Source organism: Protopterus annectens, chromosome 2.part0 (genome assembly GCF_019279795.1).
Source record: "Protopterus annectens isolate FY-2018-M chromosome 2.part0, PAN1.0, whole genome shotgun sequence".
Lineage (NCBI taxonomy): Eukaryota > Metazoa > Chordata > Ceratodontiformes > Protopteridae > Protopterus > Protopterus annectens.
This window is the reverse complement of record NC_056728.1, coordinates 39078876-39101250: the sequence shown is the minus strand read 5'-3', so window position 1 is coordinate 39101250 and position 22375 is coordinate 39078876. Positions and strand designations below refer to the sequence as shown.

Here is a 22375-nt window from a genome sequence, read left to right as displayed (position 1 = left end):
CTGCCACACTTATTAAACCATGGTAGGCATGAGTAGCGACTTTGCATCTGTTACCTGGTAAACGTCCGTGTTTTGCGATGTCGGTGAATTCATTTGTCGATGAATTTACTGTCGATGTTTTGAATTGTCGATCAACTCATAGGGACCCATATATATATATATATATATATATATATATATATATATATCTATATATACACACACACACACACACACATACATATATATATATATATATATATATATATATATATGCATGTATATATAGATACATTTTGATGTATAAATTTTTAATCCATAATTCATAGTCACACTAATTTATTTAAGTATTTGTAATATGTGTAGTTTATTTATTTAACTGAATGATTGTAAGACCGGAAGTTGTAATATATAAGGGAGGATTTACAGTGAACTCATTTGGTTCTGAGAAAGTCTTTTTAGATGAAAGCACTTAACCAAATATGATTATCAGTTGATTAAATTTGTTTTCGTTTCTTATTAGGTTTGATGAACCAGGAATGGTCACAGCAGTCATATATCTGTGGCTGAGGCAAACTCATTGCCAGATGAAAGGGCAAATGCTGTTTGGAAATTTTCTTCTTTTTGTGGTCAGAGGAAAGCTGAGCCAAGGAACTGCTAAGTTGTTCCATGATAAAGTGAAAAATGAAGCCTGAAGACCAGTTAATGGTGACAGCAGGAGCTGGTGAAAGGTAAGTATCAAAACATAGTGCATTAAGCATAAAAATTATAGTGACAGTCACTACAAACATTTACCGCAGCCCCAAAATACATTCACAAAAGTTTCCTTTGGCTCCCTGTTAAAATGTAAACACTTGAAGTGCAGAGTACTGACAAGCTGAAAAAAAGAACAAAAACACAGGCAAATAGCAAATTTCTAAAATTGCTCTTCTCCTTTAAACTTCTTTTGATGGGGGCAGCCCCCTCCCCGCACCAGCACTAAACAAATGCAGAGGGAAAAAGTAGAACTGGCTGTCTTGAATTACTGAAACTGTTATTATGTAAAGCCCATACCATTACTAATTGCAGTCCAGTGGGTTATATTTTTTTTCTTACAATGGTTCAAAGTTCACATATCGTTTTAGGGGAATGAGTTTGTAATTTTTCCTGAATATCATATGGTCTGAACATTAATTGCAGCACTGCTTATGCTGTTTAAAGGTATATCAACAAACATCCACAGATAAAGCAGATCAGATGTGTAATATGAGCTTTGTAGCAATGTTTTAATCTGTATGTCATCTGGAACAAGAACATCTAGCAATGGAAGCTGTGAAAATTGAACAGACTGTAATTGATAGCAGGACAGACCATTGAAATGGTCACCCTTGTATTATTTATTTATTTATTGATTTATTCATTCCACAGAGTAAGCATTTTTGTGTTCATCTAGAATTATGTATGGTGGTAACTGGGAGACAGATGCAAGTGTCATCTGGCCTGACATTATGGGAGTCCTTCTCATTCAGGTTCCTGTGGGAGGGGGGTAACTAGCTATTTTAAACAGAAAACCCTTATAGCTGACATGATGACGTCCCTCTCCTCAGATTCCACAGCAATGTCATGGGGAGGGTCACAAGAAGAAAAAGACCTACAAGCAAAAGATATCAGTGTTTACCTCGTGCTTTTTGGAATTTACTGTAATTGATATTTCTATTTATCCCACAATTAATGAAAGCTAAGCTGTCTAAATCCTTGAGATATTCCCATTGCAAAACAACAACTCTCTCTAAGTTTCACAAAACATGCAAGTATTTTTTTTGCAAGGTGGTAATTCCCCTATACCCTTCAATATAGGAGTAAGTCCCCATACACCGGACCCTATGCTGAGGTCACACAAACTTACAGATGAGGAAGAAAGTGAAAAACAAAAATAAAACTCATGATCAAAAAATTTATTCAATGTGTGATATCTCAATTCCCAGCACAGTGAAGCATTGATTACAGGAAATCAGAAACTTTCCCATATAAACATTTCGGGATTCACTGTCATTGAAGACAAAATTGTAAATGTTTCTCACTTTTTCTGATTGACTCAATGATTCTGGTCTTTTTGATATGAGTAATGCCCAATTCAGGCAGAGCATTCATTCACCTAATCTGCTTCACCTCACTCACACTGGAAAGAAACATATGGTATAGTGACTTTCGTATGCTGAAACATCATTGCTCCTTGTGTCAGTTTCCTCAGTAAGATACAGACATACTCTATTTCTGTGCTATTATGAGCCACAAAGTATCCTTACCATCAATGCAGAACTTTAATGCCAGTAATTGTAGTTTTCCAGCTCATACTCTTTCAGTTTGCATGTAACCTTCTCCACAATGTACAACTGATCTCTCATTTTCCACTGCTATTTTCCCTGGCAGATTATACCCTTGTATTAGAGCTTTGGATGCCTCTACAAGTAATCTCAAACATGAATCTATTCTAGCAAAAAAGTTTGAGATGACATGTTCTTTGTCCCCTGCACCATCTAAATGTCTTTGCCCTCTGTCCTCATTTGTTTAATATACTTAATTATTAGGTCATTACTCTTAGGTGTGAATACAATTTTCTCATACAACAAAATCTCATTTGAATGTGCTGTTTTCAAACAAATACACATTTCTCACTCACATTCTTGATTTCAGTCTGTTCTACTCATTTGTATTCTAACATGTCAGTCACTAGTTAAGTCAGTCTCCTGTTATCGAAGGTATGATGTCAGCCCTACTTCACAGTTCTCGTCTTTCCCTAAAGGAGGCCCATTTTCACAGAGAGCAGTCAGAAATATGATTAAGGTTGCAGGAGTCCTATAAGACCCTTTGTTGTTAATCAATTTACAAGAATGGGATATTCAATGAAAGCATCGATGCTGCAAAGTATGTAATGAATCCTAGTACTGGGAAACTCAAACAGAGTCATACAGGTTGATTCTTCATCCTCTGCAAATACAATATGAAACTTAATAAACACTCATTCGAGGAAAGCAGAACAATCTATCATGCAAGAAACTCTACCCTTTTTAATTAGCATTCCAGCATGAAATTTGTTTCAAAGCCAGGGCTACTAGTAGCATGAATGGAAATTCAGGCAATAAGTCACGCATCATTTTTCATTTCTGATATATTTTTATTATGTAACTCACCTTGTGGTAATTTCACACGTCTTATATCATCTGGAGTCAGAGTTGTTAACTGTTCTGAAATCTGCCTTACTCTAGGAAAATCTCCAGCACTTGAAATGGAAACAGAAGCCTCTGGTACAAGAGAAATCACTCTGAGTTCATTTGGATCTGCTTTCCCCACACCAACTGCGAATGGTGCAACACCAGATGCTTTTAATTGCAGCAATTGCCATGTGAAACTGTCAGAAGATGGACCACTAGGCAGGACAATTAGGAACTGAGGCACACCTTCCTCAATCCTACTCCCAGATGATGGAATGAAAACACCTGAGACATCTTGTATTGCTGATCCAGTGTTGATTCTGCTTCCACCTTTAGGCTGCAATGCTCTTACAGCATTTATGACATCATCTTTAAAAGGATGAGCATTTAGATTGAACTCCACGGAAGAGTCATCACTGTACTGTACCACTGCAATCCGTACTTTATCTAGGCCCACGTCCACATCACCGACAAAATGCTCAATTATACTACGCACCAAACTGAATGTAGGAATACTGTTCCTTGATCCATCCACCAGAAATACAATATCCCTCTTTACGCCTGCTGGAACTAAAACAGAATAATAAACACAATGTGCATCAGCATTGTATCATTGAGGTGCACACACTTTCTCTCTTTATCAGACACAAACTCATAAATACACACACACACAAAACTCACAAATACACACACCCACACAAACACACACATGAAATGCTGCAAAAATTAGTTTAAGTCTGAACTGCAGTTTCTTCTGTGTTGATTCCGTTCTCTAGATATTTTACTTATGACATCTACCTGGCACAGAACTGGAATACTCAAAGAACTACGTCACTGCTGCTTTGGCAAATTTTTCTTTCTGTCCAAACTTATGGTGTTTCAATTATAATCCACCAAAAAACGTTCAAAAGATATACACACCATGACTTTTGTAGATAGCACCTGCACTGTGTCACACTCAGGAAGGATGCTAATGCACTAATTTAATGTATATTTTATGTGGAAGCTCAGTGGTAAATAGGCATCTTGAAGATCACATGCAAAACAATTTCAAGGCACGGACCTACAGAAGTTTTAAATTGGTTAATAATTGAATAACAAAATGTGGTCTGTGTATGGACTGTTAATTGCTAGTGATTCACAGAGGCAGGTAACTTTAAAACAAACCATTAGAGTGAGATGAATGAAGCAATATTTCAAATTATTTGCAACATTATTGCTTGGTACTTTAGTAACTTGTCTTACACAGCATGACCATACCCTTAGAATATTTCAAAGTCCAGCAACCAAAGGGTGTGATTATATTTCTACTTACCGTGGAAGGTAGACTTAACTGCTGGACTTCATATTTACAGAGTTACTGCATCAGAGTTGCTATACCTGCTCTTCCATGCCTTACGGTCTTTATAATCCACATAGTACTAGAGGTGATACGTGTGAGGGGCTGCAGCCGCATGAATTTATGGTAGGTACAGCACCTCTGCAGTGATATACAATGGAGACAGAAAAGAATAAAAGTTATGCTGAAGAGTACACCACTCTCTTAAGAGGTACAGGAGATGAGAATATAGAAAAATATAGCCTAGGGGAGAGGGATTTAGACTGCAGGCAATGATGGCACTACCTAGAAGCCCACAAAAAGTGTGTGCGGTTGTAGAAGTAGGGTAACAGACCACACAATCCATTCTTCTCCCCAGCTAAATCACTGTCCAGCTAAAAACAATATCCAGAAATTAATACAGTAGAATCTCACACCATTTCAAGAAAAAGGGTACAGATATAAGGTGGTCTATCTATTGCCATTACTACAAATAGCAAACACTACTGAGAACATTGTGGTGGAATGTAGACCAAAACATTGAAATGTCATGCAAACAGGATATACAAAATTCAAGTTCAGAGCGGGAAAAACAGGCACTGGTGAAGAAATATTGCCGATAATGGAAAGTCACCAATGAAAGTGGTAGGAAATCATGGTCAAAAAGTTCAAAAGATATAGACAGCACTCATCTGGGGGTATAAGCAAAGTTCACTTAAATTATCCAACTGGAGTATGACAGTGAATATCTCACTTGGGATAAAAAATAAGGTCTTGCAAAAAGATCACAAACAGAAGGGAGAAGCTTAAAGAGGCTACTGGCACTATACTGGGTCCAATGGACATACTGGCCAAAACAAAAATGAGCTTGGAACTGGGGTCTATATTAGATCACAGAACACATAAAAAAGTGAACAGTGATTAATCAACCCTATGTAAGGGAAAGCTTACAATTTCGAACTGTCAGAACAGCGATTTTTTTTCCTAGGGAAAAAAAATCGCTGTTCTGACAACAAAAGATAAAAAAAAAATAAAACATTGTACACATTACATTAAGTGGGGGCTTCACCACCCACACTCCCCTACTTAAATAGACCAACTCCGAGACCGCACTACAGTGCTGAAAACGGCAAAGGTATGAAGCAGCCAAGCAAATTCTTTCCCAGGGAAAGAATTCGGTTAAAAGCCACTTCGATCTTTTGTCATTTCCGTCTTTTGAGTTCGACCAAGACGCATTCATAAGAATGCGTATTCAGTCTTCTAATAGGGAACTTGGAACTGTGCTACCTTGATGCTGAAATTGAAAGAAAGTGATGGGAGACAACAAAGAAGATAACACAAACTACATTTTTTGCAAAAAAGTGAAAGTACAGCCATGTATCAAAGCAAGGATATTAAATAAAGTTATGCACTCACATTAACCATGCATCTGTGTTGTCTTTTTCATCCTTCCTCAATTGATGGCGTCTCAGATCCAACCTCAGATCTGACTGTGGCCACTTTCAAACCATTGGATCCATAGCTCGAGCTCCTCCCATTACCAATAATCCTCCTCACTAATAGAATACCTTTCAGATCGAGTTTGCCCTCCCTTTACTTTACAGTGAGTGCATAAACTGCTATCATATAAAAACAATATGGAAAAATAAAATAAAATAACATCCTAAGGGATAACTACATATGTAGGAGAAACAAAGGGAAATGAGATGAATCTCATCAATCAGTCAAGCAAAACATCATTCCTCAGGTTGAACTTGGTGGTCTTGGGAATTACAACAAAGTTTTGAAATAAAAAAGGGGATGGAGGGAGAAAGGTTGAGGAAGGATGAACACCGACAACATGGATGCGTAGTTATGGTGACTGCACAACTTTTGTGTCTGATGTCTTTTTCATCCATTCCTCAACTGATAAGGCAGAGTCCCAGGCTACAGAAAACCCAGGGTGGTCCTCAAGAAATAATTTTCCAGAGCACAGCACAGCCAAATGCTGCTTTTTTCCTAGATCAGATGTCTAATTTATCAAAAGCAATACAGCTATGTGAATTTGACTAACTGACAGCTCTGCAAATGTCATTTATAGAAACTTTAGGCCAGAAAGCAAAGGATGTGGCCACCAATCTGATGGAATGAGCCTTAGGAGGTCTCAGAAGTCTCAATCCACTTTCATTGTATATAAAGGAAATGCAGTCAGTAAGCCACTTGGCTAAAGTCACCTTTAGGACAGATTTTTCCCAGTTTGGCTTTAGAAAAGGAACAAAACAGCTGGTCTGATTTTCTGAAACCTTTTGTTCTGTGGACATAGAATTGAATTTGCCTAAGCACATCTAAAAGATGAAGAGGTACAAATGAAGGATTTGTGTGGAGAAACACCCTATCTGTATGAAAAACTGGATATGGTTGCTTGGATGAGATGGCCTGGATTTCTGATGCTCATCTAGCTGAAGGGATTGCAACCAGAAAAATAGTTTTCCAAGATGAAAAGTTCAAATCTGCCTTGGCAGTTGGTTTGAATGGAGGTTGAGTCAAGGCTTGTAGGAGAATATTTAGATGCCACGGTAGAGCAGAGTCTCTGATGGGGAGTCAAAGTAAGAAACTACCTTTAGGTAAGGCTTCTCACAATCTAGATGAGGCCAAAGAAGATTGTTTATTTCCTACATGAAAACTGAAGATAGCTGCACACTGAATCTTTATGGCTGAATAACTAGCATTGCTGTTAAATATGGAATCAAGAAAGTCTAGAATAGCTGAAATGTGTACAAGATGAGGCCACAGAAATGGGGACCATACTTGTCGAGGCCACAAAGGAGCAATGAGAATTACTTTATACTTCCAGTGTGATGCTATCTGTAGAATTTTGGGATCAGTGGAACAGGAGGAAAAGCATATAGAAATTCTGGGGGTCAATCATGAACTAGGGAGTTTCTCAGTGCCTACCCCTCTGAGGGGATCACTTGGAGATGAGTAGGGAAGCAAAGAGATTGCAGCATGGTTGGTCTCACTGATGAAAAATTGTTTCCACCAGAGAGACCACTTATGAGGAAGTAAGATGGAACTGCTCAGTTTGTCAGCTAGATCATTGGACTTCCCAGGAATATGCATTGCCAGAAGACAGCAGCTAGAAAAGATCACCCATTGCCAAACTCTCATTGCTTCTCAATTTGGGGGTGGGACTTGGTTCCCTCCTGTTTGTTGATGTACCAGGCAACTAACATATTGTCTGTCTGAATGGCAATCATCTCCAGAGGGAGACCATCTTGAAAAGCCTGCAGTGCTAATAAGACTGCTCTCATTTCCTGGACATTGTTATGAAGATTGGCCTCCAGGTAGAACCAAGTGCCTTGGACCATTCTTCCCAAAAAATGCTCCCCCACACTAGTTGTAAAGTGTCCATGGTCACTGTGGCCATGGGTTATGGAAGGATAAAAGGGTGGCCCTGAGAAACGTCTCTTGTGGTGATCCACCAGGAAAAGACTTCTTTGCAAATTCTTGTAATACATATTGGAACAAAGAGAGGATGTCATCTGATAGACCACTGTACTGCCAGCATCAAGTGAAATACCCTCATGTAATATCTTCCTAGTGGTATTAAGAGTTGTGGAAAATGCCATAGATCTTAAGAGTTGCGAAATCAACATTGCTGGTGAGGAAGGATGAGATAGTAACTGGAATGCTTGACCCTATAATATATTTATCCTTGACTGTGGAAGACTTGCGATTTGTGTAACCATGTTCAGATGTGCATAAATGAACTCCAGGACTTGAGCAAGGGAGAGCTGAGATTTGACGTATGTTATTTTAATATCTAGTTGAAGACATAGCTGGAGCAAGTGGTCCCTTGCTTTAATCTGAAGATGCTTGGTAGGAGCAGAGATTGATAAGCCGGTCTTTGAGATACGGAAACACCCAGAATGTTAGCAGTCTCAGGTGAGCTGCAACCACATCCATACACTTGATGAACACCCTGGAGGCTGTGGTGAGACCAAAAGGCAGACTTTTGAATTGATAATGACTGGTTCTCAGCCAGAAGCAAAGAAATCTCCTAGCATGCCTGTCTATTTTGATGAGATAATACACATCCTAGAGATCTACTGAGCACATCCAATTGTCATTGTCCAGAAGTGGCAGAATGGACTGAACAGTGACCGTTTGGAAATTGGAACATTTGACATACTCATTAAGATGCTGAGATCCAGGTTGGTTTTCAGGTCCCAGAATTTATTTGGCACCAAAAGAATCTTGAAAAAGTTCTAAATCCTTGTTAGTCTGGGGGGAACATCTGGATAACTCTTTTTCCAGGAGATTTGCATTTCTATGGTTGCTGCTTTTCTCTGATTGTGTAAAACATCTGGAAGTTTTGTAGAATGATGTGTGGGTTGTAGGGAAAAGTGTATGTAATAACTTCTGGAAGTAATTTTCTGCACCTGAGAGTCTTTGATAATTGCTGCCAAGGTTTATGTATGCAGCGATAAGTGCCCCCCCCCAACTGTCACCAAAGTGTAGCAGCCAGGAATCCCTTAAAGAGAGCAGACAGGGTTTCTCAGAAAAGGAGCATCTGATACTCTGTTGTGGTCATCCTCTGCCACAACAGCATCATCTATTGTTTGAAATACCCCCTGTGCCACAGGGTGATCTGTCCCCATAGTAGTCTTGGGAAGAGCCTTGTGACTTCTGGAACCACATTTTCCTGCCACCTCTCTGATTCCAGAAAAAGTTTCTTTGAGGTGTAGAAAAACACATACCTATGGCAGATAAGGTCTTCCCATCTTGCTCACTCCTAGACAGGGTTTCTTTTAACTTGGGAAAAATAAGGTAGATTCAACAAAGGAAGCCTTGAAGAATGATAACTTGAAAGGCTCTGCAAAGTCACAGAGGTGCATCTAGATGTGCTATCTCACAGTTATTTCTGAACCTACAGTTCTTGAAACACCTTCCACTACATGTGAAATTAGCCTTACAGAGGTGTTTAATAGGGACTGTAGGCTGGCCAGTTGCACAGAAACAGTCTTCTTGTCCCCCAAAGACCTGGACCAAGAATGGGCATTGGAAAACTCTTTGATCAAGAAGTCTTGTGGCATGTACCATATAATTTAGCGACCTAAACGCAAAGTGGCTGATGCATACACATGCTTCCCAAATCTGCCCAATGCCCTCAGCTCTCTGTTGGGGGAATGGACAGTAGAATGTTGTTGCACAAGTTATTTCTTGGTGGCTGCTGCTGCTACTAAAGCACCTACTGAGGGACCCTTGCTTCAGTGGACCCAATCCTTAGGTGCAACCACGTATTTATCAGGTCTCTTTGGGACTGGCTCCATGACATCCGCATCTTTCCATGCAAGGAGGAGATGAGGTCCACAATCTCGTCTGCTGGGGAGACTACCCAAGACATAACTGAGCCAGCTCAGAAAGCCACAAGAAACACTGACTCCTCTTGGTAAGGGAGGTCAAAACACCAACCACCTTTCTGCCTCAAAAGTTTGAGTATTTCACCAAAGGAGATGTTCTCAAGGGGTGATCTGGGGGACCCTTCCTCCTCATTGAAGTCAGTGTCTTCTATGAGGGATTCCTGTAGGGAATCTAAGTGTCTCCTCTTGTATGTACACTTACAAGGGGGCTCTCTGGTGGGATATTCGGGAGATGACTCAGAAGTGTAAGCTCGGTCTTGAATTTGGACCATCTAAAGACATGTACAGGTTGGCTGCCCCAATGTGATGTATTGGCTCTGAGACCACAGCAGACAGTTGTGACACAGGTGGACCAGAGGGGGCAAGCATGTTTTATCTGTACAGGCAGAAAAAGCTCTCTCTACTACATCAAAGGCCAAAGTTATAGAGAAAGCAAGAGCTTCCCTGGCAGGAGATGAAGACAGCTGCCCAGGATGGCTCAGAGCATCAACATTACTCTGCCTCAAGGCAGAACTCAGAGGCAAGCTGTCCAGCTTCGCTTCAGCAACCTAATTGGTGGGCAACTGCTATTAATAAGCTATACAACAGGAGAAAGAAATTTCTGTCTAAGAGTAGGGAGGAACTGTCTCAAAACTGGGAACACTCCCCTCCTCAACTTAAACAAGCAAATAAGACTCCTAGTGAAGTTCTCCAAAGCTTACTGCAAATCCAAATTAGCTTCCCTATCCTAGGATAACAACAAGGGTTTTTTTAGTTACATCTGTAACCTCAAAGGTAAAGCCCAGATTTGCACTGAAATCATAGTTAATGGTGCTACATATGTAGAACCTGTGGATATAGCTAACCTGCTGCCCGACAGGGTCAGTGAAAACTTCACTACCCTGTCTCTGCCACGTATAACCCAAAGCATTCCTAACACCTGTACCCCACCTAGTATCTCTGAGGAGCAGGTCTTCAATGCCCTGTCCAAGGCGAAAAACGCAGCCTCCATGGGGCCAGACAACATCCTGGGCTGTGTTCTACATGGGTTAAAACTGGAATTAGCATCACCATTGAGCACGCTTTTCAATTACAACCTAAACACTAACTTCATACCAGTGGAGTGGAAAACAGCTACCATTATCCCTTTGCACAAAGGGGGAGCATCCACTGACCCCAGGAACTGTAGCCCCATTATTCTGACCAGCCTTATCTGCAAGGCCATGGAACGAACCTTCATGGGTCTTATTAACAAACATATAGGAAACCTCCAAATGCTCGACCCCACCCAGTTTGGCTTTGTGAAAGGGAGATCATGCCTGTTAAACTTGGTGGACTTCTTCAAGACAGTCACCAAGCCCTAGACAAGGGCAAATCTGTGCATACAGCCTACCTAGGTTTAGCCAAGGCCTTTGACATAATCCTCCTGGGTATCAACCCATATATTGTCAGGTGGGTTGCAAACTGGCTCACTGATAGAACTCATACTGTTAAAATAGAGGACTCCACATCCTCCAGCAGACCTGTAACAAGTGGTGTTCCACAGAGATCAGTTCTTGGACTCCTACTGTTGGAATCTACATAACTGAAACCCTAGCAATGTCAACATTGTGCAAGAAAGTCTTATGCAGACTAATGACTGGTGCCAAAGTCATGGTCTTAAACTTAATGCAAAAAAATGCATTATCATCCCCTTTGGCAAGGGTGATGTTCCTACAAACTACCACATCAATGACAATACTCTAAGCACCCAGTCAGTGGTAAGAGATCTGGGCACACAGGTTGACAGCAACCTTAACTTCAATCACCATGTCTCCACAGTGGTAAGAAGGGCATTTTATATTGCTCATCTCATAAGTAAAAGCATTGCCTCCAGAGAAAAAAGAGGTTATAACCCTCCTGTACTCTTTCCTCATCAGCCAATAAGAGTACAACACTACCTTTGGTTTGTTCCTTTCCAAACACCTACAGCAATTGGAGAGACCACAAAGGTTCTTTACAAAGAGAATTCAGGGCCTTCAAGATCTGTCTTATGAGGACAGACTGAGATCATTGTCACTTTACTTTGTGTCATACAGACTGCTTAGAGGTGACCTGTGCCTTGCATATAGAACAATCGCTAACCCAGCTTTAATGGAAATGCTGCACATTCGCAGGTCAAATGGCACACAGGTCACTCACTCAAAGGACCTTAACCTGGTATGTGACATCACCAGAACTTGCTGGAGAGACAGATTTGTCTCACAAAGGTTGCTCCACTTTTAGAACAAGCTTCCCATTCATGTTAAACAAAGCCCCTCATTGGCCCTACTTAAGCACAATTTGGATGACTGGATGGGTAACTGGAAATTTACCCCAGGGATTCTACCTGTGTTCCTCTTGGACAGGCACACTAGGTGTTGATTTCAGTGTCTGCTTGAACCAGACACCCTTGAGAACATGGGTTGAATTCAGCTAGACTTGCAAGGGCCTTGGGGCCATTAGCCTAGTAACCACTTATGATACTATGATAAGGCTCCAAGAGGAAGAGATGGCTCCAAGGGCATCAGAGACAACCTTAACTCCCCAGATCCAGTGCCAAAGTTTCAGTCCCAAGATCCCTCTGGCTCTGACTAGATCAGAGACTTCATCTGAGGTGAAGAAGGCTAAGCCTTCGGATCCGACATAGACAGACTTGAGATTCTTTGTTCCAATGGCTCTGAAAATGAAGGCTGGATCAGAATACAGTTCATCAACTGGGTAGAGGCCAATGGTAGGCTAAAGGTCCAATGGGAAACAGAGATGGTATAACTTCCAACTGTATCTGGGCCTAGAAAAACTTCTCATCATCCTGTCCACATCAGCTTTGGTTACGCTCCTAGACAACCTGAGAGAGACAGTGACATGAAAGGTGGCTTGGAACTTCATCTCAGAGTCTCTTGGAGGAAGGGTGAGAGGATCCAAGAAGTGATCGGCTCAGGAGTAAAGGAGGAAGAGAGAATGAGCTGGATGCTTGGTCTTGGACACTGTTGGATCTGAAGGACCTGATGGAGTTGATGGTTTAGAAATTTTTAAAAGTGGAGTTGAACTTGGAACAGCAGAAGAATGATTGAAAATTGTTTCCTTTCTTCATTACTCTTGCTTGATGAATCCCCTTAAGCCTTATCAGGAGGCTTCCTGGAAGGGAGAGCCTAAAGGTAAAAGACCTTCAAAACCAAATTATTGTGGTGTTCAACTAGGGCATGGTAATTGAAACCTGCACACATCTCACAGTCAGTATTTAAATGTGAAAAACCCAAACAGTATACACTTTCCTGGTGGGCATCAGAGTTTGGTATTTTCTGCCCACAGGAGGTGTTTATTTTAAAACCTGGTCAGCTTATCTGACATTATCTGTAAAAAATAAGGAAAAAAGAGTCAGATGGAAAAAGGAAAGTTATCAATGACTGTAAAAAAAAAAAGAAATATTCAAAAAAAGAAATATTACTAACAATGGTAAAATTTGGAGCACCTGAACAGAGGTAGCAGTTGGAGGGAAAGTTTAAGTGTAGAAGGCCTATGTCAATCGAGGATACAGAAAATAAGCAATCTTCTTTTTTTTTTTTTTTTTTTTGATGTTAAAGAGGGGAGGAAAAACAGAAAAAGGATGGAAAAAAGATGTTATGTACTTACCATAACCTTCCATATGAGTTGTTCACCTTGTCTTCATTCTTACAGATGGGTTTAGAGCTGATCCTTGGCTCTGAGTTGGCCTACTACAAAGCATGAGGTCTTCAAATAGCTCGAGGCCAAGTCCCTATCCCATGATGCACCTAGAGTTACCTCAGATCTTGTTTGCTGTGTATAATAATACCATATGTCATTCTATCACTCCATAAGACAAATTATAGAAGGGTTGAGATACCAGAAAGAATCCAGCATCTCGGTCTTCTAAAAGCCCAGGAGGGGGTAGGGGGGAGGGAAGTAAGAATAAAGGCGAGATGAGCAACTCACATGGAATGTTATGGTAAGTACATAACTTCTTTATGTGAAGTTGTTCTATCTCGCCGTTCATTCTTACAGATGGGTAGAGTCCCAAGCACCATCTATCTCGGGTGGCTCACAGGAATATGTTTTTCAGGAGAGTGGATCTAAAGGAGGGCCTGTCCATGGAGGCCCTGTCAACTTTCTAATGAGTGATAAAGGTATGAGGTCTTGACCAAGTGGCTGCTGCACAAATGTTATCAATACAAAGACTGGCAGAAAAGGCAGAGGATGTAGACACTGCTCTGGTTGAGTGAGCCTTGATTTTGTGTTGTAAGGGCATATTGGCAGCTGAATAAGCAAATGTGATACAATCAGATAACCACTTTGACAGAGTTGTTTTAGCCACTAGCATACCTTTCTTAGAGTCTGAAAAGGAAACAAAAAGCTGTTCAGATTTCCTAAAAACTTTTGTTCTATCCAAGTAGAATCTGAGCTGTCTGTCAACATCAAGTTTGTGCAGCATATATTCTAAATTATTGGAGTGATTGGGGAAGAAAACTGGCAAATCAATAATCTGATTAAGATTAGCTTCAGTGCAAACTTTAGGCTAAAAGGAGGGGGTTGTTTGAAGTGAGACTCTGCCAGCATGGGAAATCAAGTAAGGAGGTTTAATGGACAAGGCTTAAAGCTCTGACACTCTGTGGGCAGAAGTGATGGCTACTAAGAAGATAGTCTTCCATGATAAAAATTTGAGGTCACATGAGGAGGCTGGTTCAAATGGAGGAAGCATAATGTGAGAAAGCATAACATTTAGATTCCATGGGGTATATGGGGATTTCACAGGTGGTCTGAGATGAAAGGTCCCTTTAAGAAAGGCTTTGGATAGGTTATGTGACATAAGTTCAATCCTTCAAATCCAAGATGAAAATTAGAAATGGCAGCAAGTTGAACTTGAACTGTTGCTGCTGCAGCTCCCTTGTTAAAAATCATAGTCAAAGACACTAAAATGGAGGACATAGGGGCTTGATTGAGATCAATATTGTTTTGAGAGGCCCATATAGAAAATGTTTTCCATTTGCTAAGGTATAGCCTCCTCAGAGGATTTATGAGAGGATAAGACAATTTGCTTCATCTTATTAGAAAGGTTATGGAACCTGGCTATGATGGGAATTGGAGCAGCCAAGCTGTCAGCTTCAATGACTCCAGAGAGGGATGAAGTTCCCCCGAGGAGTGTGTCAGAAGATCCGGAACTGGGTCCAGAATCCAAGGGTCCTCCAAAAGATGAAGTCGAAGGAAGGGGAACCAAATCTGATGAGGCCAATGAGGGGCTATTAGAATGATGGTCCTTCTCAGGGCATTTGCTTTCTGTAGTACTTTGGGTATCAATGGGATTGGTGGGAATGCATAGAGGAGACCCGGAGGCCAATCGTGAATGAGTGCATCCCTTGGGGCTTCTCCCAGAGGGGGAATCAGGGCAAAGTACCTTCTGCATTTCATGTTCATGTGGCTGGCAAAAAGGTTGCAGCAAGGCTGGCCCTATCTGTGGAATATCCTGTCCGCTATTTCTTTCTTGAGGGACCACTAGTGAAGCAACAAAATTGTCCTGCTCAGATTGTCTGCTAACACATTGGATTTCCTTGGGATGTGCATTGCTAACAGAAAGAGCTGAGTGGATATAGCCCAGTGCCATACTCTTAGGGCTTTGTGACAAAGGGGATATGACCTGGTTCCTCCTTGTTTGTTCAAGTAACAGACCACTGACATGTTGACTGTCTGAATCGCAACTGTACCCAGAGGAAGACAGTCCTGGAAGTACTGCAACACTAAAAGTACTGCTCTCATCTCTAGGACATTGATATGCAGAAAGCTGTAAGAGCTTAACTAACTAACTACAACTACTTTTTAAGAAGAAAATATCAATAATATTTGAAAAATATAAAATAGCAAGGTTTTTACTGGCCCGAGCTAGCGAGAATCTCCAATCTGTTGCAGCGGCAAACTAGATTTGAGGTAACTCTAGGTGCATCATGGGATAGGGACTTGGCCTCGAGCTATTTGAAGACCTTGAGCTTTGTAGTATGCCGACTCGGAGTCGAGGATCGGCTCCAAACCCGTCTGTAAGAATGAACGGCAAGATAGAAAAACGTCACATTATTATATAAGTAAATAATGTAAGTGTCACTTATCCAGCACTGTAAATGCACCAGAGTTACGGAGACTACATCCATTCGGTGAAGTGACAAATGAGATGTGAAGCTATTCTATTAGTGAGTAGGATTAAGGGTGAGGGGAAGAGCTCCAGCTACTAATCCAAGTCTTTAGAAGTTGCTTAAGTCAGATCTGAGATCCCATCAGTTGAGGAAAGGACAAATAAGACAACATCAGATAGAAATGCTTAAAGAAATACAGGTCAGTGAGGGTGAAAAGAGATGATGAAGAAAAAGGAAAAACAGATTAATAAGAGCATGAGAGGACAGATATAAATAGTTTAAAGTTTTCCTCCAGGAAATGGGGAAGCCAGTTTAGCAAGATGGAAAGGGGTTATTAGAGGTGTTAAATAAAGAACAAGGGCCAATGAAATCCAGAAAGAAGGAAAATTGTAATGTTCTATGATATAAGATACAAGAAGGCATGCATCAGAACAGAGTAATTAAGGCAGGCAGTGGTTTGGGTCAAAACATTTAAAATGGAAAATAATATGTCTTAAACAGTTAAATCCAGGCGACTATTGCATCCACACACAAATTTAATTTGAAGCGCTTTTCATCTGCTTCCTCATTTAAATACTATGGTTGTTATATGGCATTTGTATTTTCTGATGAAGTCTGCTAGGAAGCAGACAAAAAGCGTTTCAAATTAAATTTGTGTGTGGATGCAATAGTTGCCTGGATTTATTTGTTTTTACCTAGTTTTTTGGTGTTTGTTCTATCACACAGTTTGGATGTCTTAAACAGTACTATGAATTGCTATAATTAAATGAAGAGAAGGGAGCCAGTGAATATTAGGATATAAAATGTGAGGTTCAGTTCAGGCTAACGGAGTAAAAGAGGAACAAAATGTAATTGCAATGATTAAATAAAGGGTTACTTCAGCAAAATATAAGGAAAACAGGGAGTAAAGGAAGTGTAAGAGAGTAAACAAACATATAGCAATAACAAACTAAGAGGCTAAGACAGTAATACAGAGGAGTCGATGAAGGAATAAAACGACAAGGGTTGACAGAAGAAGTGACAAATGCAGAGGACAACAGAGGTTGTTATGCTACAGAACAGTATTGCTCTAGAATATAGGACACCTGTAAATTGAAACTCTGCAGTGAAGCCATATACCAAGCTAACGTGGCTAGTTTGGAAAGGGGGTACAACCTTGTTCTCCCTTGCTTGTTGATGTAAGACTGTGGTATTATCTAACAATCTGGAAAGGTCCTAGGAACCAAAGATGATTCAGAGAGTTGAGTACCTTGAGCAGGGCAGGCATCTTTTATATTTATGTGCTTACATCTGTCCCATACACCTTGCACTTTTATACCTCCTGAAACTGCTCCCAAAGCAAAGTCTGACTTGTCTGTAGTGAGTGATTGCTTTGCAGCAAGGAGGGAGGACAGACTTTGGATTGGGGAAATATACTGTCTCCACCAAGGGATTTCTCTTCTGACAACCCCCAGCAGTGGCATTTGAAAAGAAAGGATGTTGGTACTGGGACCAGAGACTTCAGATACCATTGCATCTTTTTCATGTGGAGTTCTGCCAGCGGGACCAGGAAAATCACAGGTGCCAAGAAACCCAAAATTCTGAGGTATTCCCCTCACAGTGACTGAAGTCTGAATGGAAAACCATAGAAATAGATGTAGCTATAGATTTTTTTTTTCTTGTGGAAGAAAATTTCTTTGAACCAAAGTGTCTTAGCTAACACTCCAAGAACACAATCCTATGAGGTAGTGAAAAAAGACTTTTGAATGTTCTCTTGGAATCCTAGCTTGTGTAAGAGATTTCTTATCCAAGTGAGAGATTCCTAACACTCTGTACAAGACTCTGCAAAAGATAAGCAAGATGTCTTAAATATGGAAAAAATATGGATTCCCTGTTCATAGGTATTTACTAGGCTAAAGACCATAAGGACCTTAAGACTAGCCATTCATCCCAAATCTCTGACAAGTTCTGCAATCCTTGATAAGTGTAAGCATGGGCCTGGGAGATGAACCATTTACAGGTTACCTGTGTCCATTTGAGACATAGGTGCCAAACCAGGGATGAATTTCCCATTTCCATCCAATTGTCCAAGTTGCACTTGAATTGGGTTAGGGAGGAAATCTGCTTCACATGGATGGGGGAGCCTGTTCCGTAGATGTGGTAGTCTCTTGGATACATACCTATCTCTCCAGCAGGTCCTATTTATATCATAGGCAAGATTTAAGTCTTTAGAATGTGTAATTCTGGTGCTGTTTGTTTTGTGGATATGCAGGAAGTCCATCAGAGTAGGGTCTGACAATGTTCTGTATGCCAGGCATAGATCTCCCTTCAAAAGACTGTAGGAGACAGAATACTGGGATAGGATCTTGAAGCGGTCTGCATAGGACATATTACTTACACCCTGTATTCTTTTACTGAGGAAACTCTGTGGACATTCCAGTTGTTGGATATGCCTGGTTAGGTACATACCAAAGGGGGCACTGTACTCAATGACAGGTCTGATGAATGATGAATACAGTGAAATAAAGAATTCCTTGCACTTGACATACCGTTGTTTATAAGTTGCGCAACATAGCATGATTTCCTCATCTCTGTAGACATGTGATGATCAAAGGCTAGATTACTATATATGTGTATCCCTAAGTTCCTGACTACTGGATCAACTCTAAGGGGTGTGCTGTCAATATGATAGTTACCAGGGATGGATGACTTCCCAAAGTATACTACTATGCATTTTTTGGCATTTAGCTTTAGTCCATAGCTCTGACACCAGTTGTTTGTCTGTATCAGTCCCTTCTGTAGAACATTTGTGTCAGTGTGAGATTCAAAGACAGCCCCTAATAACTGTAACCTGCAATGAGCTATAAACTTGACCTAGACACTTTGTGAAAACCCTAGGTGCAGTGGATAGTCTAAAGAGTAAGGACAGAACTGATAATGTAATCCAGATACACAAAACCTAAGAAAAGCCTGAAGTCTGGATGAATAGGGATGTGATAAGCATCTTTTAAATCTAGTGCTGCCAGGAAACTTAAATGATAAAGAAGATGTAACAGACTGTGAAGTGACAGCATTTTAACTTGGGCACTATCACAAACAAATTTAGGAAAGAAAGATTCAGAACTGGTCTACAAGCATCTTCTATCTTTGGAATTAAAAACATCCTTGAATAAAAACCTTTCCAAACCAGGGAAGAAGGAGCTGGTTTGCTTTCATTCCCTGAGACACCATGCATTGAAGGGCAGGGGGACATAGAAAAGTCTTATCTGGTATTTAAGGAATTAACCCTGGAAAGGACAAATTTCCTTCCACAGCCATCTGTAATCTTGATAAATGATCTTCAGAAGCCATTTATCTAAAACTATCCGTTGTCAAAGAGATAAGTGGACATTCAGACTTTCTGGAAGAGAAAATGGACTGCCAGGGTGGGAGAAAGAAACAAGGTCCCTTAAATAATCATTCTGACTTGTTGGACTGTTCTTGGTTTTGAAGGCTTCCTTAATTCCTTTTAGAAACTCCCTGTAATTTCTTCTTGAACGTCTGTTTACCTGCATTTAGAAGAGACTGTTTATTTTATTTTTATTTTTATTTTTTTTTTTGCTGAAACTGGATGAAGGGTTAGATTGTTAAAAGAGGGCTGACAATCTTAGACATTCACTGTGTCAACTTACCCCTTTAATCACACCATTTGATAACCTTACAGTAGAGTAAACAGAATCTCTATCCAAAGAAGAATTTAAAATCTCATTTTTCACATCATGTGGAAGGTTCTGAGAATGCTGCCAGGCAAATCTCATCAAAACAGTACCAGTGGCCATAGCCCTGGAAGAAGTATCAACTAAGTCATACACACGATGCAAATAATGAGTTGTGACCTGTGAAATGGAAAAAACTAATTTAAAACAGATTTTTCCTCAAAAGAGGAAAGTGCAGACAAAACATTCCTCATATTTTCACAGTCAAAGTAAACTTTAATATATGAGCCTGACAATTCAAAATTCTGAAAAATCTAAGTTGCAGAAGCATACACATTTTTTCCCATATTTATCTCTAATCTTCCCATCCTTGTCAGAAACAATAGGTTTGGAATTAACAAAATGTTTTGCAGAAGTAAGCCCTACTCCTAAACTAAACTATAACTATAACTAAAGCTATAGCTATTGAGTTAGGTTTGGGATGAGTGTACAAAAACTTAAAATTCAGGAACTTTATACATTCAAAACTGTCTTTTTAGGGGCAGCAGGCTGAATTAAGAAACACTACAGGCAGTAGCACACACATCCTCCACAGCTGACAGAACTGGAGGAACGAATGCAGGTTCTGGGCATTCCTTCATTCCTTCTGTCACAGCTCATAGTATTTTCTGAGGGACTGAGAAACCTCAGTGTTCTCCCACTGAAAACACTAGCACATTCTGGAAATAGTCTTGGAGAAAGATAAACATTCACAGGGAGAATCAGAAACTGAGCTCTCCTCTGAGTCTGAATAAGACAACTGTGGAGAAAACCCTATATCTCTCTCATCATTTTCCTGAATGGATTCAGAATTTTGAATCTCTTCCTGAAAAAAGTAACTCTCTTTACCAGAAACCAGAAGGATCAAAAACCTGAATTAAGCCCTCAGCCAGACCCAGTAATCTACACCTGTCTAAGGAAATTTGAGTAGGATTAGATACATGTTTAGTTTTCAGTCACTTTTCGACAGGGAAAATGGAGCCAGCAGTGTTACTAATGGCAAGAGCCACTTCCCCAGTGATGTACACAACATTCTAACCAAACAGGGAAGTCTTCTCTGTTCCCTCTTCCAGAACCAACAAGAGTGACTCTCCCTTGCACACTGGGAGGACCCCAACAGTCGCAGAGAACATGGCTAAACCCAGGTCCATAGCTGTTACAGGTGCTACACCTGAGGAATCCTAGGTAAACAATGAGTGGTCTGAGGAACAAGCTATGGCTACAGCAGCACCACCCACCTGCAGCTGAGGCAAATTGTTAGCCTACTCTGGTGGCAAAACCTGTTTGCTTAACCTTTTATTTTTCTGACTGGAAGAACCGATCAAGAATCTGGTAGTTTGTTCCATGGTCAAGCCAAAAATGAAGCAGCAAGTGCCAGTAGAAATCAAAAGTCTTTAAAAGTCACTTTTCACTAAAAACACAGTGACAAGCACTTTAAAACACTTTTCAGCCTCAAAAAATAAAATAAACACAATTTTTCCACAGTAAAAATTTTTTGCAATAGCTTTAAACAACTTTTAAACTAATAATAAAATAGTACACTCCCGTTTAAAAGTACAGTTAAATCTTATGACAGTCTGTTAAAATACAAACTTAAAAAGAACTTTCCTAATCAGAAAAGTAAAATAAAACAAACATTTTTAATGTATATGTTTTTTTTACCTAAGGGAAACTTATCTGCTCAACAAAAACACAAGCTCACCGTTGATCCTCAAAAACCCACAGAGGAGTGCCTTCTTCAACTGAAGGAAAGCTTTAAAGGGCTTGGTGCCTAAAGCTGTCTTTTTGGTCAGCAGGCTCAAGCTGACTGATGGTTTGAGTCCATGGAAGGTGCCTTGAAACTTTGGAAGCTGGCCAGTTGTTATATCTTTGGTAGGATATACCTGATATAGTTAAGGGTACTACAGCAGTGATCCATACGAAGAACATATATATCTAACTTAAGTCCCTCTCACTGTCAAACTTTGCTAGATAAAAAGGAATGCTTCAGGATTATTATTAATTATGGTGTCCTGTTTTCAACAAGGTAAAATTAATGTTTTGTTAATATTAGGTTATTTATCTCTATGCCATTGTTTTATTTTTTCATTTTATTGTAGGATCCAGGAAATTGTTTCTGATAAATTAATTTAATTCTGTTTTTACTCTAGCATTCTTTATTATATACACTATTATTTTTGATGCCTCTGTAGCCTTTGTCATATGCAATCTAATGCCGTTATCTTTCTTTTGAATTTTTTCTAGCCTGTTTATGTGTGCTGCTTATGTTTGCTGGCTTAATTCATTATCCATGAAAAATTAATTGTGTGCTATTGTGTGTTTTCTTAATTATATAGAATTGTTTTCTTTATGGTGCTGGAGTAGATTCAACTGAGGAAGCCATTCGCTGGTGAAACTGTTTTCAAAGGTTCTGTAAATAAAAATAAATGTAATCTTCTTCTATGCCCTGATCCTGGATTATTGTTGTTTTTGTTAGTAATACATTGTTCAAGTAAAGGGCTGACTACTGGCATTATTTTGAGATACCAATCTGACTGAGCTAGGATCAACTCAGCTGGCCAGAAAGCTGCTGAAAGCCATCATGAACATGGAAAGGGTTGAATGTCATGGCTATGAAATGGTTAAAAATGGATTTTTA

General features: G+C 40.0%; 1 protein-coding gene across 3 annotated transcripts in view; it reads right to left on the bottom strand.

The window, feature by feature from the left end:
- COL6A3 (collagen type VI alpha 3 chain) overlaps positions 1–22375 on the bottom strand; it is a 739239-nt gene that overhangs the window by 472471 nt on the left and 244393 nt on the right. For all 3 annotated transcript variants that reach the window (XM_044060522.1, XM_044060523.1, XM_044060525.1), the window contains one exon: positions 3150–3740. In XM_044060522.1, coding sequence (XP_043916457.1) covers positions 3150–3740 — 591 coding nt within the window. The remainder of the gene's footprint in view (positions 1–3149; positions 3741–22375) is intronic.